Source organism: Olea europaea, chromosome 9 (genome assembly GCF_002742605.1).
Source record: "Olea europaea var. sylvestris chromosome 9, O_europaea_v1, whole genome shotgun sequence".
In the NCBI taxonomy this organism is placed as follows: Eukaryota; Viridiplantae; Streptophyta; class Magnoliopsida; order Lamiales; family Oleaceae; genus Olea; species Olea europaea.
This window is the reverse complement of record NC_036245.1, coordinates 2,859,573-2,882,635: the sequence shown is the minus strand read 5'-3', so window position 1 is coordinate 2,882,635 and position 23,063 is coordinate 2,859,573. Positions and strand designations below refer to the sequence as shown.

At 35.9% G+C, this 23,063-nt stretch overlaps 1 protein-coding gene across 4 annotated transcripts; it reads left to right on the top strand.

Annotated features, from left to right (window-relative positions):
• Positions 1 to 1,158: 1,158 nt before the first annotated feature.
• On the top strand, positions 1,159 to 22,557 carry LOC111399416. Of its 4 annotated transcripts, XM_023026721.1 has the most exons (15): positions 1,159 to 1,521; positions 2,403 to 2,487; positions 4,274 to 4,329; positions 4,448 to 4,622; positions 5,202 to 5,303; positions 16,700 to 16,771; positions 16,986 to 17,102; positions 17,220 to 17,297; positions 19,452 to 19,514; positions 19,593 to 19,689; positions 19,868 to 19,946; positions 20,060 to 20,271; positions 20,699 to 20,844; positions 21,395 to 21,517; positions 22,051 to 22,557. In XM_023026721.1, exons 4-15 carry the CDS (start codon positions 4,467 to 4,469, stop codon positions 22,201 to 22,203), a joined length of 1,398 nt encoding a protein of 465 aa, XP_022882489.1. In that variant the 5' UTR covers positions 1,159 to 1,521; positions 2,403 to 2,487; positions 4,274 to 4,329; positions 4,448 to 4,466; the 3' UTR covers positions 22,204 to 22,557. The 4 variants fall into 4 exon arrangements, with proteins under 4 accessions (XP_022882489.1, XP_022882486.1, XP_022882488.1 ...); XM_023026718.1 differs by lacking the exon at positions 2,403 to 2,487; XM_023026720.1 differs by lacking the exons at positions 2,403 to 2,487; positions 19,452 to 19,514.
• The last annotated feature ends 506 nt before the right edge of the window (positions 22,558 to 23,063 follow it).

Here is a 23,063-nt window from a genome sequence, read left to right as displayed (position 1 = left end):
CGTCTAGAATGTTATTATCAAGACAGTTTCGTCATACCTTTAGACACCTCGCTTGGAGCATTATTGTTGTTCAAGACAATGCAGTACCTCTCACTGTGGTACATATCCAAGTCGATGACATTTGCTGCAAACCTTACCTTGACCATGTTGTACAAAGTACAATTTACTGAGTGATTAATGCAACAACTCCACAAGCTATGATGTCGTGTCAGATAAATAGTCTTTCGGCCTATGTTCAGGCTATGGGAGAACACGCTTATGATTGAATTGACACGATTAAATTTTACCAGTGAACAGTTGGAATGAGGTTGTGTGTTAAAAATTCAATAGGCCTCAACCCATCTCCATTGGCTATAAATGCTCACATATAGTGATATTCAAAGGTAATTTAAAAAAAAAAAAAAATAGTAATATACAACCCATCACCCTATTTTCCTTTCCATTGTGTCCCTACAATCACATATTTTTATTCGTTTGACTTGAAAGTTGAAGTACACATAATAGTTGTATTGTTGGAGCTACAACTTTTTACAATTTAACGTAGTGTTCATGCATGCAAGTACAATACACACGAACAATAGAGGAGCCGAATATGTTGACAGCTAGGGGCGGTCATATGGAGATCAAGCTTTAAGGTAATAAAGAAAATAATTATTCAAGTATCTATTCATCTTCAATGCATGTTATGTATGTTTGTTTCTTGTCTCAAGGTTGAAATGCTTAGTGCTTGTCATTAATTTTTTTTTTCCCCCTAATAGTTAAAGAGCTGTTGTCAAACAATTAGCCAGTTAGCAATGACTAATTTTATTGGGCCCCCGTTTTATTTTCTAAGAATGAGAATGAAAAATATAGTCGTTATGAGACTCATACAAAAGATGAAAAGTTAAATATGATGGATAACAGTCATATTTTTTATTTTTATGAGCAAAAAATGAGAATCAAACGGTGCTTGATGTTATAACTAAACTATTTAATCACATTAATTATAAATTTAAATTATAATTAATAAAAAAATACGAATCACCAATCAACATCTTCCTCGTAAAGTGATCAACCCCACCATTCCACACGTGCCACCTCACACGTGGGCCCAAGTCTAATATTATTGATTTAACGGTCTCTCCCTCTTCTCCCTGCCAGAACAATTTAAAACAAAAAGCAAAATTAACAGAAGAGTACGCACTTTCTCTCTCTAAAAATCACCACAGTTCGAAATATAAAATTACGCGGTCTCTCGCAATCCCCCCCTCTTTTTCTCTCTCTATCTTCCAGTAGTCCATCAATGGTGATCTGAAAAGTAGAGAGAAAGATAATCTTATCTTTGTGTGTATTACTGGTTTGGAATTTTTGCAGCATTGTTTTTGCCCTAGGGACATTGTATTCATTAGTCATTTTGAGGAAGAATAAGATATAGGTGCAGGCATTGTAGAAAAAATGTTGCCTTTTGATTCATTCGACGCGTTTTTGTTGGTGGCTAGCAGAGCTTGTTGTAGCCCCCTCGCGATTTTTATTCAGATCCAGGTATGGTTCATTTCGGATTCTCTCTTGAAAAAGAGAGAGCTTTTTTCTTTTTTGAAATTTATGTTTATGTTTTTCTACTGTTGAGAAGGGTCCTTTTGCTTTCTGACGGAGCGAAAAAGGCACAACTTTGCTTTTAGTAGGATTTGGATCTGAGATTTATTAATTTAGTATTGAGTTAGAAGAATTTTACTTTTTGAATGTTTTTGTGCGTTAGATAGAATGTGACTGCAATTTTTTTTTTCTATTTTATTTTATTTTATTGCTTTAAATGTTTTTGAGAGTTCAAATTAAGTGCAGATTTTGCAATTTGTCTTTTCCCCCAATATAAATTCGAATTTAATTTCATTTTTCTCCAAGTTCCTGTATGATTTGAATTTCAGGTTTAAGATTTTTTGATTTAGAGTGGCAGTTGGATTGGACTGCAGGAATTCTGACACATGGACTCATGTATATTGAATTTATAGTAGATAAACGGGTAGAATGTGATATTTATTTTATTTTTTTGCTTTAAATGTTTTTGAGAGTTCAAATTAAGTGCAAACTGTGCAATTTGACTTTTTGTCCAATATAAGTTTGAATGTTCCTGAATGATTTGAATTTCAGATTAAAGATTTTTGATTTAGAGTGGCAGTTGGATTGGACTGCAGAAGTTCTGACACATGAACTCATGTATATTGAATTTTAGTAGATAAACGGCTCATAAGAATGTGGCTGAATTTTAGTAGATAAACGGGTAGAATGTGATTTTTATTTTATTTTTTTGCTTTAAATGTTTTTGAGAGTTCAAATTAAGTGCAAACTGTGCAATTTGACTTTTTGTCCAATATAAGTTTGAATTTAAATCCATTTTTCTCCTAGTTCCTGTATGATTTGAATTTCAGGTTAAAGATTTTTGATTTAGAGTGGCAGTTGGATTGGACTGCAGGAGTTCTGCTACATGAACTCATGTATATTGAATTTTAGTAGGTAAACGGCTAATAAGAACTTGTATGATCAAATTTTGGATTGAAAATAGGGAGGCTTTGGCAGAATGGAGTTTTCTTTTACATTGACTAGGTTTTATTTTTATTTATTTATTTATTTATTTTTTTTATATTTAGAACTTTGCTGCATTAGTTTTAAGGATGTTTTTATTTTTTTTTATTTTTTATTTTTTCTGATGTCTAAAAGATTTAATTCAAGTAAAGTATGCAAACCCTGAGCTACGATCTGGCTTCCTGATTCAGTGATTGCAAAAGAGAAAAGTATTGTTCCAGGATTTATAATAAATGTCAAATATAGAATCATATCTATATTTAACCCGTTCCACATGGTATTTTCTCGATGAATAAATAATTGTACGAGTGAAATCTTGCTGTAATTTGAAAAAGCAAGCAATGTAAGAAGCACCAATAAGCCAATAAAATCACTAGGAGTTCACGAGGAAGTGTATGAGAGTCTAAGTACTTACGTATGGACAAAGATAGATGGAGGATTTTTTACAAGCTCTTTTGAGGTTCTCAAGGATTGCTTATCCATGCATCAAAATGGGATAGATATGGTTAAATGCTGGAAATTAGAGTTTTCCTTGACTGTTACTTTGTTGGTTAATGTGTAGTGACTACGTTGTTAATTTGAATCTCATGCACTTACGATGTTGGTTCTATATCTTTTTGTATTGCGACCCCTGTGCATTCTGTAGAATCACTTTGTTATTACAAATCTTAGCTAGAATAGGCTGAACTAAGATAAAGAGGAAGGATAAAATGAGTACTAAATTTTCTTTGTTACCCATGACAAGTTTAAATGGTGGAAAATAAAGAATGTACTTGAGTCCTATTTTATACTTAAATTTAAGATCTGATGCTAAAGAATAGCCAAAGGATTATTTGAGAAAGATAACAACATAACTCTCAGTTTCACAAAAAATAGTCCATTTGATAATCCTATGTCCATAAACAAAAAACCATGTTAATATTGATATAAGCTGAAATCCAATGTTCTTTTTATAAGATTCAGTCGTGCTTCTTTTCAGGGAAAAAAGCAAAACAAAAAAAAAAAAGATTAAAGAAAACATAATTTCTTAAAGCATCCAAAAGAAGGATTAGTAGAAGAAAATGATTCCTAGAAAAAGGAAAAAGAGAAATTTTAAAGTTAATAGACGGACTATGTCGAGAGTAAAGACGAGGTTTCATTATTAGCCTTCCCTGTTAATAATTGGCCTATAATTGTTGAATTACAAAGGGACTGTTGTATTAAAATTGAAGGAAAAATCAAGTTGTCCTAGAATCCACGCGTATTTTGTATTAAACTAGTACTACTGCAATATAATAATGCAGTATATTTTCATCTGTATTTCCACAAATATTTGATTTAAATGTGTGATATTTACTATTAATTTATCGAAAATAATGTGGCCCTATACCGATGTTCAGTAAAATTATTAGAAATGTAAATAGACACATTACATATATGAAAAAGCCATTCTAATAAATAATATTATTGATGATTTTCCTCTAATTTATATTACCCATTTAGAACTATTGACTTTGATATGTGGACCTGTGTTGGATTTGAGGAAATTTTGTTCATTATTTGAAATATTAATTAATATAGCACGATATGTTACTCTCTCCATTTTTTTTCGTTTGCCAGAAGAGTGAAAATTAGTAGTAGCATTCTTCTTGAGTTGCATGTCTTGTATTCTTCAATTTTTTAATTTCTACTCATAGTAATTTCTTCATATGTATATCTGAGACCTTTGTTGTTGCAGGGATTTTTTATTTGCTTAGCTCTTGCCCTTGGATGGGCTTCAGCGGCTTATGTCAGGTATTATAATTTGATGATCCAGAGTTTAACATCGTTGAATTTACTCTAATGGTTCAGTTTATGCTTTGGTAATGGCAGAGAAGCTCAATTTTGTAACTTAGTAAAATTTCTTGCACAGGCGTAGAGAGATAAGACAGATGAAGGAAAGTATGAAACATGGCAATACCTTTGCTTTTCTATATCATGATATAAATGCCCTTGAGCATTCTAATCAGATCAATTTGCCAAGGGTTACCGTTGTCATGCCCTTAAAGGGATTTGGAGAACACAATCTGCATAACTGGAGAACTCAGGTGAATTATTCTTAGATGTTTCAGTATTCATATAAATAGTAGGTCAATCTTTCCAGTTTTTCATTTTGCAGGTAACTTTCTATTAGCAATTTATGCATATTCATCTTATTAAATGAACCACTATCATGCTGCAACAGTAGAAATGTACTCAACAAGCCAATTTTATGGCGTCCTCTATTTTTTAGCTAATTCTAATCCACTTTATGTTAAATATGATTAATCATGTAGAATTCTACTGATTACATGTTTATTTTCTCTTTAAACCAGTGCTTCTTCTAATTTACAAATGAGTGTAACTCTTATAGTACTCTTCCTTTTATTCTAGAGATTGCTTGACTCTACTTGTCCTCGTAACCAGATTAACGATTGAGGTTAAAGAAGAAATACTTGGTGCTTGTTTAGGAGAGCTAAAAAGCTGATTCTGGATAAAGAGTGATAGGTCCAACAAAACGGGTGGTAGAAAAGTGGGTACTAATTATGGGTCCCGTGTAATGTGCAGTCACAATTAATTATTGATTTTGATCTCAACTTTTTAAGCTTTCCCATACAAGGTTATCAAGTTGCGGTTCTTGATTGCAGATTACATCTCTATATGGTGGTCCCCTGGAATTTCTTTTTATGGTTGACACTACAGAAGACCCTGCTTACCATGCTGTATCTCGATTGTTAGCAGATTATAAGGTCTGTTGTTTCCTTCAGGTGCACATAGGAGTGATTTCTTTATTATTTAAACTTATCATTTCTTTTTCTGAACATATCACTTATCATACTTGTCTTTAACTATAAGAAATATGATTGAGACTGTCTTTTATTCATTTGCAATCACTATTCTTCATTTTAATATGAGATTTCAAGTGAGAGGCCAATGACGTCTAGCTCAGGAAGCAAAAGGCTGAGTTCTTAGCATTAATAGGTTTTTTTTTTTTTTTTTTGCTTCATTGCCCACTAAAAGTGTGGATGATTTGTTTTATTTTATGTTAATTCTTTCTCCACTTTACATTAAACTTAATTCTTTATCCAGCTGTTTAATTCTTTCTCCAAGATTATACAACTAGTCATAATGACATTATTCTCCTATCACTTAAGAAGAAAGATGAAAGAATATATGAAAGAAAGAAAGAATAAGAATAGAGATTTCAAGTGAGAAAATCTTAAGTGTGGTTAATTGTCCTTATAAATTGTGTTGGTTTTCTATCTGAAAATGGAGCAATCTATTGTGGTTTTTAGTTCCAAGAAGCTTGAAGCACAGTGGGACTCGACATTATACTCCTACACTCCCCCAACCCATGCCAAAAAAAAATGGAAAAGGATTTTAAGTGAGAGAATCCTGAGTTTGGTGAATTATCCTCAGAATTATTGGTTCAATCTCTGAAAATGGAACAATGAATTGTAATTTTTATTTCCAAATGCAACATGAGGCACAGTGGGATTTTATATTGTCATCTTTATTGATATTCTAGAGAAATTTTATATAAATCTACTAATACTGACAAAAGGTTGTTGATGTTAGAGTTTTCAGGCTCTTTTTTCTTGCAAGTTATTCTTCCATAATCTTGTTAATTTACCAAAGTACCCCATCTTTACCATGTACTTTTTCAATTAAAAATCCTGTATCTCTTTGGAGAGTATGTGTCTATGTGTGGTGTCTCGTAGAGTAATTAATAATTGTTATTGAATTAAAAAAAATAAAAATCCTCATTTCTTTCTCTCCCCTTCGTGGGGGTTGATTCACAAAAATATTTGGTGGTGTTATTAATAATATTGTTAAGGTGGCATATGTTGAAAAATCAAATTCTTTTATGAAGGTTATGTTCCCATTCCAAAATATATGTCAGGCTGGTTATTGTCAGAATTCAGAACTAAAGCGATTACCAGTTTGATCAAATTTTGATGACTAGAGCCAATGAGGTATTTCAAAGGGAAAAAAATCGACAAGAACTTTCTATCTGTCAAAATGCATTCTAACATATTTAGAGAGATATTTCTCCTTGCCAGATTATTTTTCCCCTTAAATGGAAAGTTCTTTTATACAGAGTTGGGGATAAGAGTATGAAGAAATTTAGTCCTCCTTTAGTGTTGAGGTAGTTCGTGTTATCCTAACAGAAAAGAAGTTGTAAGATTGGGAAGCATCTAATCTAAGCCGTTACCTTTAGAAGGAAAACGGCATTGAGATTTGCTCAAAAAAAGAATATAGTTGCTTCCATGTAAAGGAAATAAAAATCACAGGAATGGGAATAAAAATACTGTAAGTGTATTGAGCCGAGAGAATTTCAAGCATTTCAAAACACAGCATACACGAGTCAAATAGGTTCTAATGCCAACTTTCATGAAGCAAAATCACTAGCATAATACAGAATACTCTTTTTTCTCCGAAGAATTGACACATAACTGAACCGGATGGAGCTCCCCCCACAATCCAAATTAACCTAGCCACCACACCACCACCCAACCCAGCCAACACCCATACCTACCGGCGCCGGCGACGACCAACTCTCCAGTAGGCACCACATAACCGGCCTCACGCCACAAACCAGCCCCTCCAACAGGCGGCGGCCCTTGTTGGAAACTCCAGCGCCGTCACCGAGATCTCCTATGCTGTCCATGGCCTGTTTGGGGACGACGCAACCGGCGGTAGCCCTGGTGCAAAAAGGGTAGAGACCGACAGAGAGTGGAAAAATTCGGGGAGCACACAGAAGATTTCATTAGATCCGGCCACGTTTCGAGGAAACGCACCTCACCGGAGGCCTCAGCAGAGACTGGCGACCCCGGCTGGCGTTCTGCCCCCCACACGTGCCGCTTTGGTTGTGCGTCTGCCGGCCCGTGTGGGCCACGCGCCGCCGCCGGAAAACATGCAGAGGTAACCTGCTGCTCCGAGATCAATCGGCTTGTCCGTTCCTCCGTTTGATGAACAACTTTTACACAATCAGAGGAAAAAAATTGGCGGATGTGTGTAGTATGGTATTCAATCATCGTTTCAGAGTGGAGGCGAAGGATTTCGCAGTATCTATTAACGATTTCGGCACTGTTAAGTTGACAGAATGGGGTTTGAAGTTATCGGATTCAATTTTTATGGGAAGGTATGGTGCTATTTGGATGATGAATATGGTAGACAGATTGAGGATGAGAAGTGAATTGAAGGACTGTGTCTTTAAATTCAATGAGTCTTCAAGAGCTTTCTTGGCACAACGGTGTGTGAACCGTCGAGGTAGATATTTGATGATAGCACAATATGGGGAGAGGCGTTGGAAAGGAGTTGTCATGATACCAGAAGGTGCAAATGGAGAGGGATGGGCGTCGGTCTCGCAGGTGTTTCAAGCAATTGTTGACTCATTTGTTGCTAGGGATAAGGCCAAACGACAAACGGTGAATGAACGAAATAGACAAAGAATGACTTATGCAGAAATTACAGCAAACTCACAGACCTCGGAGCATGCCACCCAACGAATGCTACAGCAAAAGGAAAGGACAATTAAAGTCGGTGATAACGAAGGTCACGACATTTGTTTGAGTAAGGTTGAAATAATGGCCCGTGCCCAGGAGTTGAAATGAGCATTGGATGAATTACTTAGGCTAGTTGGAAGCGGGCCTGAAATAGACCCCATGAAATTGGTACGCTATCACAAGTGTGGCGTTGAGTTGGATGAGGATCAAACCGGTGAAATACACGTACCGGGATTGACTCATGAGGAACTGCCATCAATTACAGAACATGAAAATCAGGGAAGAGATGAACATTGTGAGTCTCGGGAGAGAATGTAAGTGGGGTACTATAAAAACGATGATGGGGTTGACTTTGTGGGGTTCAACCAGAATGAAGTAGACACGGGAATTGCAGTAGAACGAGAGGTGGAACCGCTGTCTAAGGAAGGAGAGTTGAGTATGGTGAACTTGGAGACAATGACAATGGACGTTGTGAAAGAAAACAATGCTACACATTCGACATCAAGGATTACGAACATTTATAATAGGAGGACAATAGAAAATGATATGAGGACTGAAAAAGCTTTGGTGTTGTGGGTAGATGGTGCCAAAAAAGGAGAAAGCGACAGTGACATTATACAAGTGGTGGAAGAGAAAGAACGGTCCTTTGATCATCTCGAGGGCTATTACAGTGAGAAAACTTCAGAAGCTGATGTATTAGAAGTTGGTCACCCACCTTCGAACTGGGTTCTACAAAAAATTCAGGAATTCAGTATGTTGGTTGGCGTGTCATGGGATGGGTATGAAAGTAGATTGTTACAATTATTCGAGGAGCTAAAGGTTAATAGGGGACAAGACATCAGTACACATGATAGTAAATTAAGAAGAAAGGGTGATCGTGTACTTAAAAGGTTCGAATGGTCAGTAAACTATGCTTGTAAGGGTGGCGAGTCTAAGAAATGAACAATGGGGAGGGGTTACGGAGTGCTATAATGATGCCAAAACTCATTAGCTGGAATGTAAGGGGGCTCAATGAGGTTGGTAAAAGGCTTGGTGTTCGACATTTGCTAAGGGGATGGGGGCAAATCTTGTTTGCTTACAAGAAACTAAGATGGAGTTTATCTCGAGGGCAGTGATTAGTAGTTTATGGGGGGGGGGAACCATGTAGGATATCATTTTTGCGATCATCAGGGGTTTTAGGAGGCGTGTTGGTGATGTGGGACACTAGAGTGCTTGAGATGAAGGAGATGGGTATAGGAGTGTTCTCTATATCGATTTTTTTCAAAAATTGTGAGGATGGATTTCGGTGAATGTTCACAGGAGTTTACGGGCCTAATTTTGATGACAGTAGAGTGGGCTTGTGGGATGAACTGGTTGGAATGAGGGCTTGGTGGAATCTCCCAACATGTTGGGGGTGATTTCAATGTGATTCGATTTTCTTCGGAGAGGTTGAGTGGTGGGAGACTAACTAGGGCTATGGAGGAGTTCTCAGATTTTATTAGGGAAAATTTGTTGGTGGATTTACCCATGATTGGGGGAGATTTTACCTGGTCATCTAATCGGGACCGACCCGTCTTGTCTCGTATTGGTAGGTTCTTGATTTGTGGGGAGTGAAAGTCCAAATATTCAGATGCCACTCAGAGAAGATTGGGGAGGGTGTACTCGGATCATTTTCCTATTATGTTATCGGAGAATAGGAGGGGTGGTGGAAGAAGACCTTTCAGGTTTGAGAAGATGTGGTTGAAAGTAGAAGGTTTCAGGGAGTGAGTACAGATGTGGTGGACTTCCTATGAAGTCAGTAGCTCTCCCTGTTTTGTATTGGATTAGAAGCTAAAGGCGTTGAAAGGGGACTTAAAAGAAATGGAATGAGGAAGTTGTGGGCAATGTTAACTGTAGTAAAAATCAGTGTCTGTCAGAAATAGAGGAGTTCGATAGGTGGGAGAAGAGTCAAGGGTTAGTTGGGGAGGAGAAGGAGAGAGATAGAGTATTAAAAGAAGAGATGGAGAGGTCGGTGTAGATGGAGGAGATTAATTGAGTTACTTGGTTGAAAGAGGGGGATAAATGCACTAAGTTCTTCCACAGGGTCGCCAATTCTAATATGAGGAACAACTCCATCACAGTTTTGGAGGTGGACGGGGTTACTTATATTATTTCAACAGGAAATTGGAAGCCAACTGGTGAATTTTTATCAGAACCTCTATCGGGAGCAATTTGAATGGACGCCAGAATTGGAGGGATTGCACTTTTCTACTATCACGGAGAATGATGCCCGATGGATGGAGAGACCATTTAGGGAGGATGAAATTAAGGAGGTAGTGTTCAGTATGAACGATGATAAGGTTCTGGGACTGTACGATTTCTCGTTCTCATTCTACAAGGCGTGCTAGGATATGGTTCGACCGGACATTGTGAATACTTTATCTAATTTTTTTGAACGTGGCAGATTTCAGAGAAGTTCTAACGCTACATTTATTGTGCTCATCCCTGAGAAATCGGGAGCGACTGATATTAAGGACTTTTGCCTCATTAGCCTTGTCAGTGGGGTGTATAAAATTATTGCGAAAGTCCTGACAAACAGATTAAAGGAGGTGTTGGGAAAAGTAGTATCCAAGTTTCAGAATGCATTTGTAAAAGGGCGTCAGATTTTGGACTATGTGATTATAGCGAATGAATGCATAGATTCAAGAATGCGTCTAAGGGTCCCAGGGATGCTATGTAAGCTAGATATTCAGAAGGCTTACGATCATGTAAATTGGGGATTCCTGTTGTATATGCTTAGGCACTGTGACTTTAGGGATAAATGGTGTAAATGGATTCAATTCCGTATTTTTACTGTTTCATTCTCAGTTTTGGTCAACGGACCACCTGAAGGTTATTTCCGAAGTAGTAGAGGCTTGAGATAAGGGGATCCATTGTCTCCATTGTTATTTGTTATTGTGATGAAGGCTTTCAGTAGGATGATTGAAAGAGCCGTGAGAGCGGGTTTGATAAGGGGTTTTATGGTTGACCAATTGCAGGTGTCCCATTTGTTATTTGCAGATGACACGCTGATCTTAGGCAATGCAGATGTTGAACAATTCAGGAACTTGCGCCGTCTGCTCCTATGCTTTGAAGCGGTGTCTGGCTTGAAAATCAATTTGGGGAAGTCTGAGGCTATTTTAGTAGGGAAGGTCGATAATATGGAGGAGCTGGTTGATATAATGGGTTGTAAGGTTGTGCAGCTGCCAATGTCATATCTAGGGTTTCAGTTAGGGGCACGATTTAAAAGTACCCATATGTGGAATGGTATTGTGGAAAGGATGGAGAGAAGGTTAGCAGGGTGGAAGCGTATGTACCTTTTTAAGGGAGGCAAACTTACTCTCATTAAATCCATTCTTTCCAATCTCCATACTTTTTGTCACTGTTCCCCATTCTGATTGCAGTGACAAAGAGATTAGAGAGACTTCAAAAAAAATTTCTGTGGGCAGGGTTGGGGGAGGAGAGGAGACTCCATTTGGTCAATTGGGGAGTTGTTTGTTTGTCGATGAGGATGGGGGGTCTTGGGCTGAGGAGCCTTGTGTTGTTCAATAAGGCCTTATTAGGCAAGTGGTTGTAGCGATTTGGAGTGGAGAGGGAAAGTTTCTGGAAAGAAATAATTGGGCAAAGTATGGTGTGACGGAGGGGGGATGGTATACATGTGAGGATCGTGGTTCTTATGGGGTGAGTTTGTGGTGTACATGTGAGGATTGTGGTTCTTATTAGGCAAGTGGTTATATTCGACGGGGATTGAGTGCTTTTTTGGACAAATTGAAGTTTGTGGTCGGAAATTGTAATGAGATTAGATTTTGGGATGATTGTTGGTGCGGAGATCAACCGCTGAAGGAGGGATTTCCTTCCTTGCACCGCATTGCCTCAGTGCCCACTGCTATGATGAGTGATCTCTTAGACATTCATAATGGGAGATATAGTTGGAATATTACTTTTGGGAGGGATCTACAGGATTGGGAATCGGAAGATTATTAATTGTTTATGACCTTTTTACATGAGGCACAAATTTGTGTAGGAGAGAGGGATTGCGTCAGGTGGAGGACAGCACGGGATGATATTTTTTCAGTTCGCTAGTACTTTGGTTCCGTCATGGGATGTGTGAATAATTCATTCCCCTGGAAGTTGGTGCGGTAGTGTAAATTGCCTCCTCGGGTGGCATTCTTATTGTGGACAGTTGTGAGGGGACAGGTCTCGACGGTGGATAATTTTCGACGTAAAGGCTTCTACGTAATCAAGTGGTGTTATATGTGCAAGAAGGATGGGGAGACGATCGATCATTTGTTCATTCATTGTGATGGTGTACGTTGGATCTGGAACAGTATACTTGGTTCTCAATCTATGGATTGGGTGATGCCTCGTCGTATAGAGGACGTGATACGGGCATGGCGGAGAAAACTTCGTGATAAGGATAGCAAACTAGGGGTGTCAATGCTCGGCTCGGCTCGCGAGCACACGTCTTTTTTTTTTTTTTTTTTTTGGGAAACAAATAGGTAAATTGGAAAATAAAAAAGTAATTTTAATTTTTAAATCGTGAATTTTTTATATAAAAATTTTTTATTTATAAAAAAGTAGATAAAAAATTTAAACCCTCCTTTTTTATCCGAGTTTGGGACCGACTATTTAAATTTAGAGTAGGCGGAGTTAAAAATTGTATTGTTTGTTTGTTTGTTCGTGTACAATTTTTAAGAGAAAATTTAAAACATTATTAAAAATTATTTTTTCAGCAACTCTGTGCGTCTCCTTGCATATAATCTTCGAAGTAAATCCCTTCTAAAAATTGAAAGGGTAATCGAATGCCCTTTCAATTATTAGAAATCTTCACTTCGAAAATTATATAGAAGTCTTTCACTTCGAAGATTATATATAATTTTCGAAGTGAAAGACTTCTGACAATTGAAAGGGCAATCATTCGATTACTCTTTCAATTTTCAGAAGGAATTTACTTCGAAAATTATATGCAAAGGTACGCACAGCGTTGTTCAAGAAAAGAATTTAAAACGTAGATATATAGTAGTAATAGTACTAACTACTAACAAAAATTTAGCTAAATTGATGGAAAGAAATTTTTTTTCTTTTTCTTTTTTTTAACTGAAAGAGATAAAAAAAAATAAAAATGAAATCCTTATTTATTTTTATTTTTCTTTTTAAAATAGATAAAATATAAACCCTCCTCCTTTATCCGGACTTGGGACCGACTACTTAAACTTTCAGCAGGCGGAGTTAAAAATTGTAGACGAACAATTTATTGTAGCGTGTACAATTTTTTAAAGAAAATTAAATCATCAATATAATTAAATCAAATATCACTTGTCGACATGCAATTTTGGCATATTTATCTTGTAGTCGAAAATGAGCATCCTATCAATCCTTAACGCACATTAACGTTTCTAAAATATCTTCTTTCAGTCGGCTCCTGACCTCGCTCAAAACTCTTTTACCTACACTAAAAGTAGACTCTGAAGCAACAGTGCTAATCGGTGGTATTAGCAGATCTTTTGCAATTGCAGATATAACTGGCCAACGTCGTTCATACCTTCGTCAGAATTCAATTACTTCGTCTGAACTTTTTTTAATTGTTTTATCTGTTGGCATATTCTGGTTGAAATAATCAATTTATTTAGCAGGCAATGTATTATGGCTTGAGCTCGTAGATGTTTGATAAGAATGAGATACAGATGTAGACGACATGGCATTGGCAGTAGATGAACACATTGCAGATGAATCATATTTATACGAGTCAATACCTTGAAATAAATTAAATATTTTTGCATCTTCAATTTCAGCGAAAGGAGTAGGTGCAGATGGTACCAGACTAATATTGATACCCATTCGGTTCGCATATAATTCATACATTTCACATAATGTTTGCTCTAAATTTCTATGTTTGATAGGTGTGTCAAAGTTAAGGCGTTTGAAATTTGATCAATTATATATTTAGTTCCCGATAAAATATATCGGGGGTTCATCACGCATGCTAAATGAAATAACATAGGTAAGTCTTCCCAATATTTTCTAAATTTTAACTCCATAGCAATTATAATTTCACTAAAATCAGGCTCATTTTTGTATTTATGAAATTTTCTTGCAATTATATAAAGACGTTCAAATATCATACAGCTGGTGGGATAGTAAACGTTCGATAAAATCTTAGTGATTTCATAAAAAGATGTCAAAAATCTTTTAACTTTCAAAACTATTTGCCAATCACGTTCAGTCAACATACCCTCGTCATCACTTCTAACATGTCTATTGTTATAAAAGTCAGTTATTAAATGTTCAAAATCTTCACATGACTTTAATAACAAGTAAGTAGAGTTCCACCTATGACCTACATCGCTAACAAATGCACTCCTATTTCGGCACTCCTATTTCGGCACAATAATCCTCAAATGCTTGTTTTCTACTTGGGGAGATTGTGATATATATTAGTACGTTTCTAAAATTTTGAAGTTCATCCTTTATATGTTTTAAACCATCTTGAACAATTAAATTCAAAATATGACATACACAACGAATATGAAACAAATACCCACTAAAATCAGGTCGTAGTACCCTATGCAATTTATCGGCAACTACTTTATTAACACTAACATTATCGAAAGTAAATGAACGAATTTTACTTTCGCAATGATATTCTCTAACAATACTAATAATAGCACTAAATATATTATTAGCGTTGTGAGAAAATTCAATAATTCTAAAAGCAATAATTTTTTTATGCATGCACTAAAGTGGGTCTATATAATGTGCAGTTGCAGCTATATATGCTCTTTTATTAATTCCTTCCCATATATGCGAAATTAAAGATATGACACCCCCATATTTTTACAAATCCATAATTAATTGTTGTTTTGTTTCAGTAAAATATTGTATTGTATCGGAACGAAGAGTGTTTCGACTTACCCAAACCTATCTTGGCTGCAAATATTCTTTCATATACGAGACGTAGTGTTGGTTGTCAATTAATGTCAAAGGCAACTCAGCACCAGCAACAAGCTTCACCATTCCGGTTCGAGCTCTCTCCTCCGAATACACCCATGTGGATAGGGGTGTAGCACAACCATCAGCGTCTGGACTGCCAAATTGCAATTGTGCTTGACAATCTGGAATAAGTCCGTGTTTGACCGCACATACTTTGTAATGGTGGTTGAGATGGGTGGTACCAATTCCTCTTTGCCATGTCAATCTTTGTTGGCAGTATTTACATACTGCTTTGAATTTTGGGACTCCATTGACGATTTTTCTCGTTGAAATTAATTTAAAGCGATCCCAATATTTTGCTTGTTTTTTCCCATTTCGCTTTTCCCTCGCATCATGAATGTTTAATTGAGCCTCTTCTTCTTGATCGTGTTTCGCTTCGGGAACGTCAATATCATCCAAATTAATTGAATAAGTAATAACTAGTAAAAGAATAATTGTATAAATGTAGTGAGAAATGAAAATTGGATGAAATTTCATTAAATATAGTGAGAACTGAGAAATAAGAATTGAATATTGTATAAATTGTATATAAAAATTACACAACTATCAACACAACACAAGAGAGTTGAGAGAAAGAAAATTGAAAGTTGAGAGTGAATTGTAAAAAAATTTGTGGCTAAATGCCACTGGTACTATTTATAGAAGAAGAAGAGGGAAAAAATAAATAATAAAAATAAAAATTAAAGGACAGAAACGGTTACTGAAAAAATTAAGGGACCATTAACGGTCATAAATTTAAAAAAAAAAAAAATTTCAGGGACCGAAATGGTCACTTTTTTAAAAAAGTGATCGTTTCGGTTACTTTATAAACGAGCGTTGAAAACGAGCCGCTCGTGAGCTTGCCGCGAGGGGCTCGTTTAATTTGCTAGCCGAGCGCCCTCCCACCGAACCGGCCTTCTCGGCTCGCGCTCGGGCTCGTGTTTTTACGAGCTCGAGCTGCCCACGAATTCCATTTTCACGAGCCGACGAGCCGCTCAACCCATTTGCCACCCCTATAGCAAATTAAAATGGCATCTTATCTCGGACTGCATTGTATGGTGCGTGTAGAGAGAAAGGAACAACCGTTGCTTCGAAGACCAAACAAAGACAAGAGAGCAGATAAGAGAAACATTTTACTGTACCTTTTATTCTTAGTTTAATGCTGTGGCTAGAAATGTTGTAGATGAGTTGCCTAATTTCATGTTATTTCTTAATGGCTTAAAGTGAGTGTACACCCCCCGTGTATTCTCTTTTAAGTAATAAAATTATCTGATTACCTATAAAAACAAAATGTAAAGGAAATAAATGAGGGCATTGGAGAATAAGATGGTTTACTTTGGATATGCTGCCTATGCTTGTGCTATTTGATATTTGATGATAGTATCAGCTATTGCACCCTAGTAGTCATAGATCTATATTGTAAAAAAAATGTGTAATCTTTCCTGTTTAAATTCACTCTTTTTCTATTATTAGAGCGCTTTAATCCAAGATGGACATTCATATATTTATCATTTTCATGTCGTATTATTCAAGCATAAGCTGCACATGTGGTCATAGTGTTATATTATGACTCTCCTTTAAGTTTCTAATTAGTTGATATGCTGACTCCTTACAATCTTTATGATTCTTACTAAAGTCTATCTCTATATGTAAACTTGGATATTGTGCAGGATGACGTTGATGCAAGGATTGTTGTAGCTGGTATGTCAACAACCTGTAGTCAGAAGATTCATAATCAGTTGGTATTTAACTACTTTAATGGTTACTTTTCTGTCAGAAGTATGTAGTTATGAGTTTCTTTTTTCGAGAAGTAGACTAATGTGATGACTGTTCATGAGTTGTTAACATTGAATTGTTTAAACTCAGTTGTTGATATATTATCTTGAAAAACTGAATGGAGAAGATACGCATTCTATTGGATATTGCATTTTATATACAGTATTGTATGTCTTGCAGGTTGGGGTAGAGAACATGCATAAAGACACTAAGTATGTCTTATTTCTGGATGATGATGTTAGGCTGCATCCTGGGTCGATAGGAGCCCTCACTGCTGAAATGGAGAAAAATCCTAATGTATGCTGATATAAAAACCATTGCTGTATCAGTTTTCTAAAGTTATTTTTAGCACTTGAACCTGATTGGTTAGGCTTATTCTTTTATTTTGTTTGTTTGCCTGGCAAATATGTGCAGATATTTATTCAAACTGGATACCCGCTTGATTTACCATCTGGAAGTTTGGGAAGTTACTGCATATATGAATATCACATGGTACAAATTTATCCTGGACTTTTGTTATCTTTTTGTTCTATCATCTATGCATTATAAATATGTGTTGACAATAAATATTCTGGAGTTTTCAAATGAGCTAGTACAGTTGTGTGGTGCATTGATTTTGTAGGATTGAAGAGGACGATTGTGTTATAAACATAGAGATGTTGCAGTGGGTTGACAAATAGTAAATTTTCTTGGGTCGTTTTTTATTGGCTATGCGTTACATCAGATCTTGGGTGTAATGGAAAGTGTATAAAGGTTGGCTAGAGTGTACCCCAATTACCTCCCCACTCAATGAGAATACGATTTAAAATTTTTGGAAGTTAAGCAACTCACCACTTAGGTGCAAGGAGTGTTAACTAGGCAAGAATGGGTTCCTTATACTCTGATGGACTCATGGGGGTAAAGAAGTTAGTTTAGAAAAAGAACTTGGAATTTAGGGACACTTAACTGTTGTAAAAGGTTTTATATTAACTCAAAAAATCATTTTGACATAAAATAGTATGTAATACTCTTGAAGGGTGTCCATATGACGTAAAGATGATGAGTTAGCATCAAAAAGTGTATATATTTATCTTTAAAATGTTTTTAAATGACTTTAACTAGTGTAATCACATTGAGTTTCCGAGTAATTAACCACTAGTAGCAGGTGTTATATGAGCTCAAATGAATTATTTTGCATAAAACAAATAGTAGGCATAATGTGGAAGAAAGTCAATATAACTTGGCAGAGGATCTAAAATAGTAGGATACAAGGAGAAAGAATTAGGGAGCACGTGTATAACTTTGTTTCACGGCTAAGGAAAAGAGTAAAAATGGTGCAAGAATAATCATTGACCCAGTGTAAAAGATGCAGTGGTATAAATTAAATAGATTGATGAGATGAAGTCTTATAGTGAAGAATTTCATATTCCTCCAGGCATGTATCAAGGTTTACTTTGGCCTCTTACCTTTTCACTTTTGTCATGAATAAGCTTATGAGACAGTTGAGCTGATAAGATACAGAGGGTGATAAATTGTATGCTATAATTTTGGGGGGTCACTATGGAATTTATGGGATTTAATTTAACTAGAACTAAGACGAAATATATGTACGTTCTTCTAGTAATAGCAAGAACAATGATGATAGTGAAGTCACTATAAAGTGTCATATTATCCAGAAAAGAAACAGTTTTAAGTAGCTAGGCTTAATTACTAATATGGGAGGTGGACATGAAGACAATGTAACTCGTAGGATTAGATGAGATAGATGGAATGAAGAAGTTCCAGTAGAACAAATTAGAACAAGGAGAGGTAGACCATAACTGATATGGTTCAAGGTGGTTTTAAAGGATTTGATTATCACACTTCACATCATTCCCTAGCATAAATCAAAAGATGAAGTGTTATGTGCTTTGGTCTTTTCATTCCATGCGTCGTAACTCGCGAGGACCAAAACGTTTTGTTCGTCTTAAAAGTGTAGTCCATTTCTGCTATTAACCAGATAATTGGTAAAAAAGATTGCATGAAATTTTGACAGCATGCTGGCTCAACGAGCACATTGAACAAACATCTTGTAGTGTGTTTTTTTTTGAGTTGGAGCTTTGGGCATTGCTCAATATTCATTTTGGAACTGGTTTTAGTGAAATGTGGGATTCATTTCATGAAATTAATTTTCTTTCCGTGCATTAAGTCATCTTCAATTTTGAGCATAATTCACGATGCAACTTGGAACTCTGTAATTGTCATTGAAATTCATGATTTCAGTGCATAAATATAATTTTCTTCATGCAAATTAAAGGAGAATTTAATTGAATTTATTATTTGCAACATGGTTGAACAGGAACTCAGCAAAATATTTTGAGGGAGGGAGGGAGAAACATATAATCGGGTTTTTTTCCTCAACCATGTTAGTCACGCACTTCAATAAATTTGTACTTATCTACTGTCTTCATAATTTTTCCTCTTTCTCAATTATTGTCAACGAGCAACTAGGTTTTGTTGCATTTATGCTAGTATCATAAGTGTTTTAGGATCACACAGAAATGTGGTCAATTGGTATCGTTTGACATATAACTACTTGGTTTCATTTGGTTATGGTATGTGTTTTATAATGCCTTGCATACCATTTTTCTTCTTGGTGCAAACCTAACAGTTCATATCTATTTTTAGCCTTGTTCAATGGGGTTTGCAACTGGTGGAAAAACATTCTTTTTATGGGGAGGATGCATGATGGTAAATTTTGCAAGCTTATTCAGAATCAATCATTATTATAGGTTTCAAGAATCTCAATTTTGAATTTTCTCATTGCAGATGCATGCAGATGATTTTAGAAATGACCGCCATGGTGTTGTTTCAGAACTTCGAGATGGAGGCTACTCAGATGACATGACTCTTGCATCTATTTCTGGTATTATGTTTGCAGTACTTCTCCTGCTTAACTGTATATGCTCCGACTAATGCTGTGTACATAATTATTGCCTTTTTTAACACGACTAAACATCCAGTTGTGGATTTGGTTTTCTATTTTATGTTATATAGGTAGTTAAACTATTTGCACTTGATGCTAATACTTCTGTTCCTTTCAGGGGCTCATAAGAGGCTGATTACATCTCCACCTGTTGCTGTTTTCCCCCATCCTCTTGCCACTGATCTTAACTTTGGAAGGTCTGTACTGTATAACTAAAACTCTCAATGATCCAGAGTCATCATTTATGTGCTTATGGTTGGTCCTTCTTACCTCTATCTTTTTATTATTTTTTCGCCCTCTTTTTGTGTAGATACTGGAATTATTTGAGGAAGCAAACATTTGTTTTAGAGTCGTATGCGACACCAGTCAACTGGATCATGAACCGTGCATTATTTTCGACGCATTGCTACTTGTCTTGGGGATTTGTAATGCCATACATTATGGCTGGGATACATGTAGCAGCATCTCTAAGGTTTTTTTCTGAAGGGAACTCACTTGCCGAAACAGATTTTCCAGCTTGCGGTGAGCACTTTACTTCTGGCTTTACTTCTGGGCAACTTAGGTTGTTTAGGATTGAAGAATTTAGTGAGCTCGGGACCGGAACATTAGCAGTATGGTTGATAAATCTAGAGACCTTCACTTTGTTCTCACTTTTTTACATCATTTTTTATGTCTTGGCATTTGGAAGCATCTGGCTATTGACTTAACAATTAAACAGAATAAATTATTAGCATGATTACTCTGAAGTGTTTATTTTGTTCTATGCAATCACTTGAAATGACTTGGTCACATAGAATTCGAAGTGTGAGCAATGTGAAGGTCTATTTTGCTGATGTTTTGACTAGAATAATCTATTATGCTTGAATGGCATTAGAGGCTGAAGCATGAAGTCTTTGAAATAAGTACTGCTGCTCTTGGATATCTCCATCACTTCTCTTGATATGGTCAGGGTTGAAATTGGTTGGCTGCCTTGTTTTATGTTCAACCATTGAACTTCTTTCCATGTGGAACCTGACAAGAATAGAGGTGCAGTTATGCAATTTATTGTCTCCTGAGGCTCCTCCGTTATCACTTGCATCTTATAACTGGTGTCTTGTAAGTAAACCTCTATTTTTCTCCTAAAGTCAACCATTTATCTTTCCATAATTTTAGACCTACCAACCTTTAAAATATTAATTTTATATGGAAGATTAAAGAGTAGAAGACATTATATTTTATGCAGATAATAGTACTCTCTAGTTAACCTATGTTAGTTGGACGTCACTTCGGGTAATGACATTGATATGCACCCAAATTTCATACATGCAAAAACCTGTAATCCTTGATTAAACAGATAGTATACGATGTTAATATTTCTTAATTGTGTTTTCATTTCAAGGTAAAATGTGTCGAGTTCATCATCATGAACCATTGCAAATGGGATTTGAAATAAGCTATAGGACACAAAATATGGGATACATGTTTCTTGCCTTTGTCCAAGTTTTGGACGTGCAACCTGCACTTAAATGCATTCAGAAAAATTACTACAGGAAGTGAAGTCATTAGACGTACAACGACCAGGCTCCTCTCGTTAATTGACACATGCTGAGACAATGATATAATTTTCCACTGTTACTGATACTTATCTTGATTTTTATTTGAGCAGGTATTTGTTGCAATGCTGGTTGATAATTTTTTGTACCCCATATCAGCTGTAAATTCACATTTTTCTCAGTCTATCAATTGGTCTGGCATCCGATATCATTTGAGAAATGGGAAAATAAACAAGGTACGATTACTTTGAGGCCATTTAATTAGTCTTAAAATAACCACATTTGATGAATTTATTCATTCATGTGAAGCAATAGTAATGTGTATGGAGGTTTTCCCACCCCCTCTTTCTCCGGGGCTCTACTAGTGGAGAAAACTAAAGAAATACACTTCATAATTACCACTTCTCTCATTCTCATTCACTTCTTTTTTTAATTACAATTAACATGTTGCAAAATCGTAATCACAGAGCTTACTCTGGCTTCAAATGATCAACTCTTCCTAGTAATGTATGAATATTTGTGTTTTCTACCATGAAAACTGTCAAAGCATTTAAACAAAGAACTTTCGAAACATTGATTATGGTAAATGCTGGAAAGGGTACATAATCAGAGTGAAAACTGCCATCTCGGATAGATTTATGGAAAATTTTGTGGAAATGTCAACTACTGAAAATAAAGAGACCCTTAAAATCAAAATGGGTAAACAGTTTCATTTAGAAAATAAAAAATTCAACATATGTAACATGCACATTCGTTGTTTATTCTGCAGATTGAGAGAAACAAAGAGAAGGGCCCTAAGTTCACAGATTTGGGAGGAAAGCATTTATATGGTAAAAAAGGAGCTCAAAACAATGCTTCTTTTCTCTCATCTTTGTCCAGAAGTCTGGCTCATTGGAGGCAACCCAAGAAATATGATGTATAGACAGACAAAGGGAGAGCTTTTAGGTACTACAGCTTGTGATAATTTTGTCTTTCATGTTTATATTTATCGCAAAACGACACCAGGAGGAAAATTTCTTGGAATTATTTATCATATCACCTGGTATATTTGAAGTGAGAGACCCATCTTTGATGAATTTAAGTGGTAGCAGTTTTGCCAATTTTTTCAATTATTGATTCTTGAGGTTGGATTGAGGCTTGTGTAATTTTAGCGATATCATTTTGTAACTTTATGACATTATTTATGCTCAATTTTGTAACTTTATGACATTGATTATGCTCAACAATACTTCAGTGCTGTTGAATAGGATATCAAAAGATGTATTTTTGTTTGTAAGTTAATTGTAATTCTGTATAATTCTGTACAGATTAGAATTATGTTATTTCCTTGTGAAGAGGGGGCAAACGATTCTTGTTGGCAGAACTTTGAAATAATTTAGAAACATGTAGCAAGTGATCCTGATAATCATGAAGTTCTCTTCAGAATGTGAAAACTAAAACACAAACCAGCCACAATCACTCGGTCCACGTATTGTTGAAGATTATATTTATGAACAACTTCAAGTTAGGTTCCCTAACTCGTTCAATAAGTAGAGTTCATGCCACTCTTTTCGAGCCTTGTTTAGTAACTTACGATTCTGTTATAATTCCCATGTTCATCATGCTATGAATATAGGTAGGCAAATAAACCGGGATCTTCAAAGACGCGTGCAGTTATCTAACAGCACATATGTGGAGAATTCAATTCTTGACTCAACCATTTCCTACATCTCTAGTAAAGTTGAGAGACTGTTTGATTTTTTGCACATAAAAAAGATAGCAATCGAAATATAATTTATGAAC

Excerpts from the sequence above, each read along its gene's own strand:
- LOC111399416 (XM_023026718.1), top strand. The coding sequence starts at position 1,435 with ATGTTGCCTTTTGATTCATTCGACGCGTTTTTGTTGGTGGCTAGCAGA. Across the intron at positions 5,304-16,699 it reads GATTGTTAGCAGATTATAAG|GATGACGTTGATGCAAGGAT; the intron begins GTCTGTTGTTTC and ends GATATTGTGCAG. Across the intron at positions 19,947-20,059 it reads ACTGATCTTAACTTTGGAAG|ATACTGGAATTATTTGAGGA; the intron begins GTCTGTACTGTA and ends CTTTTTGTGTAG.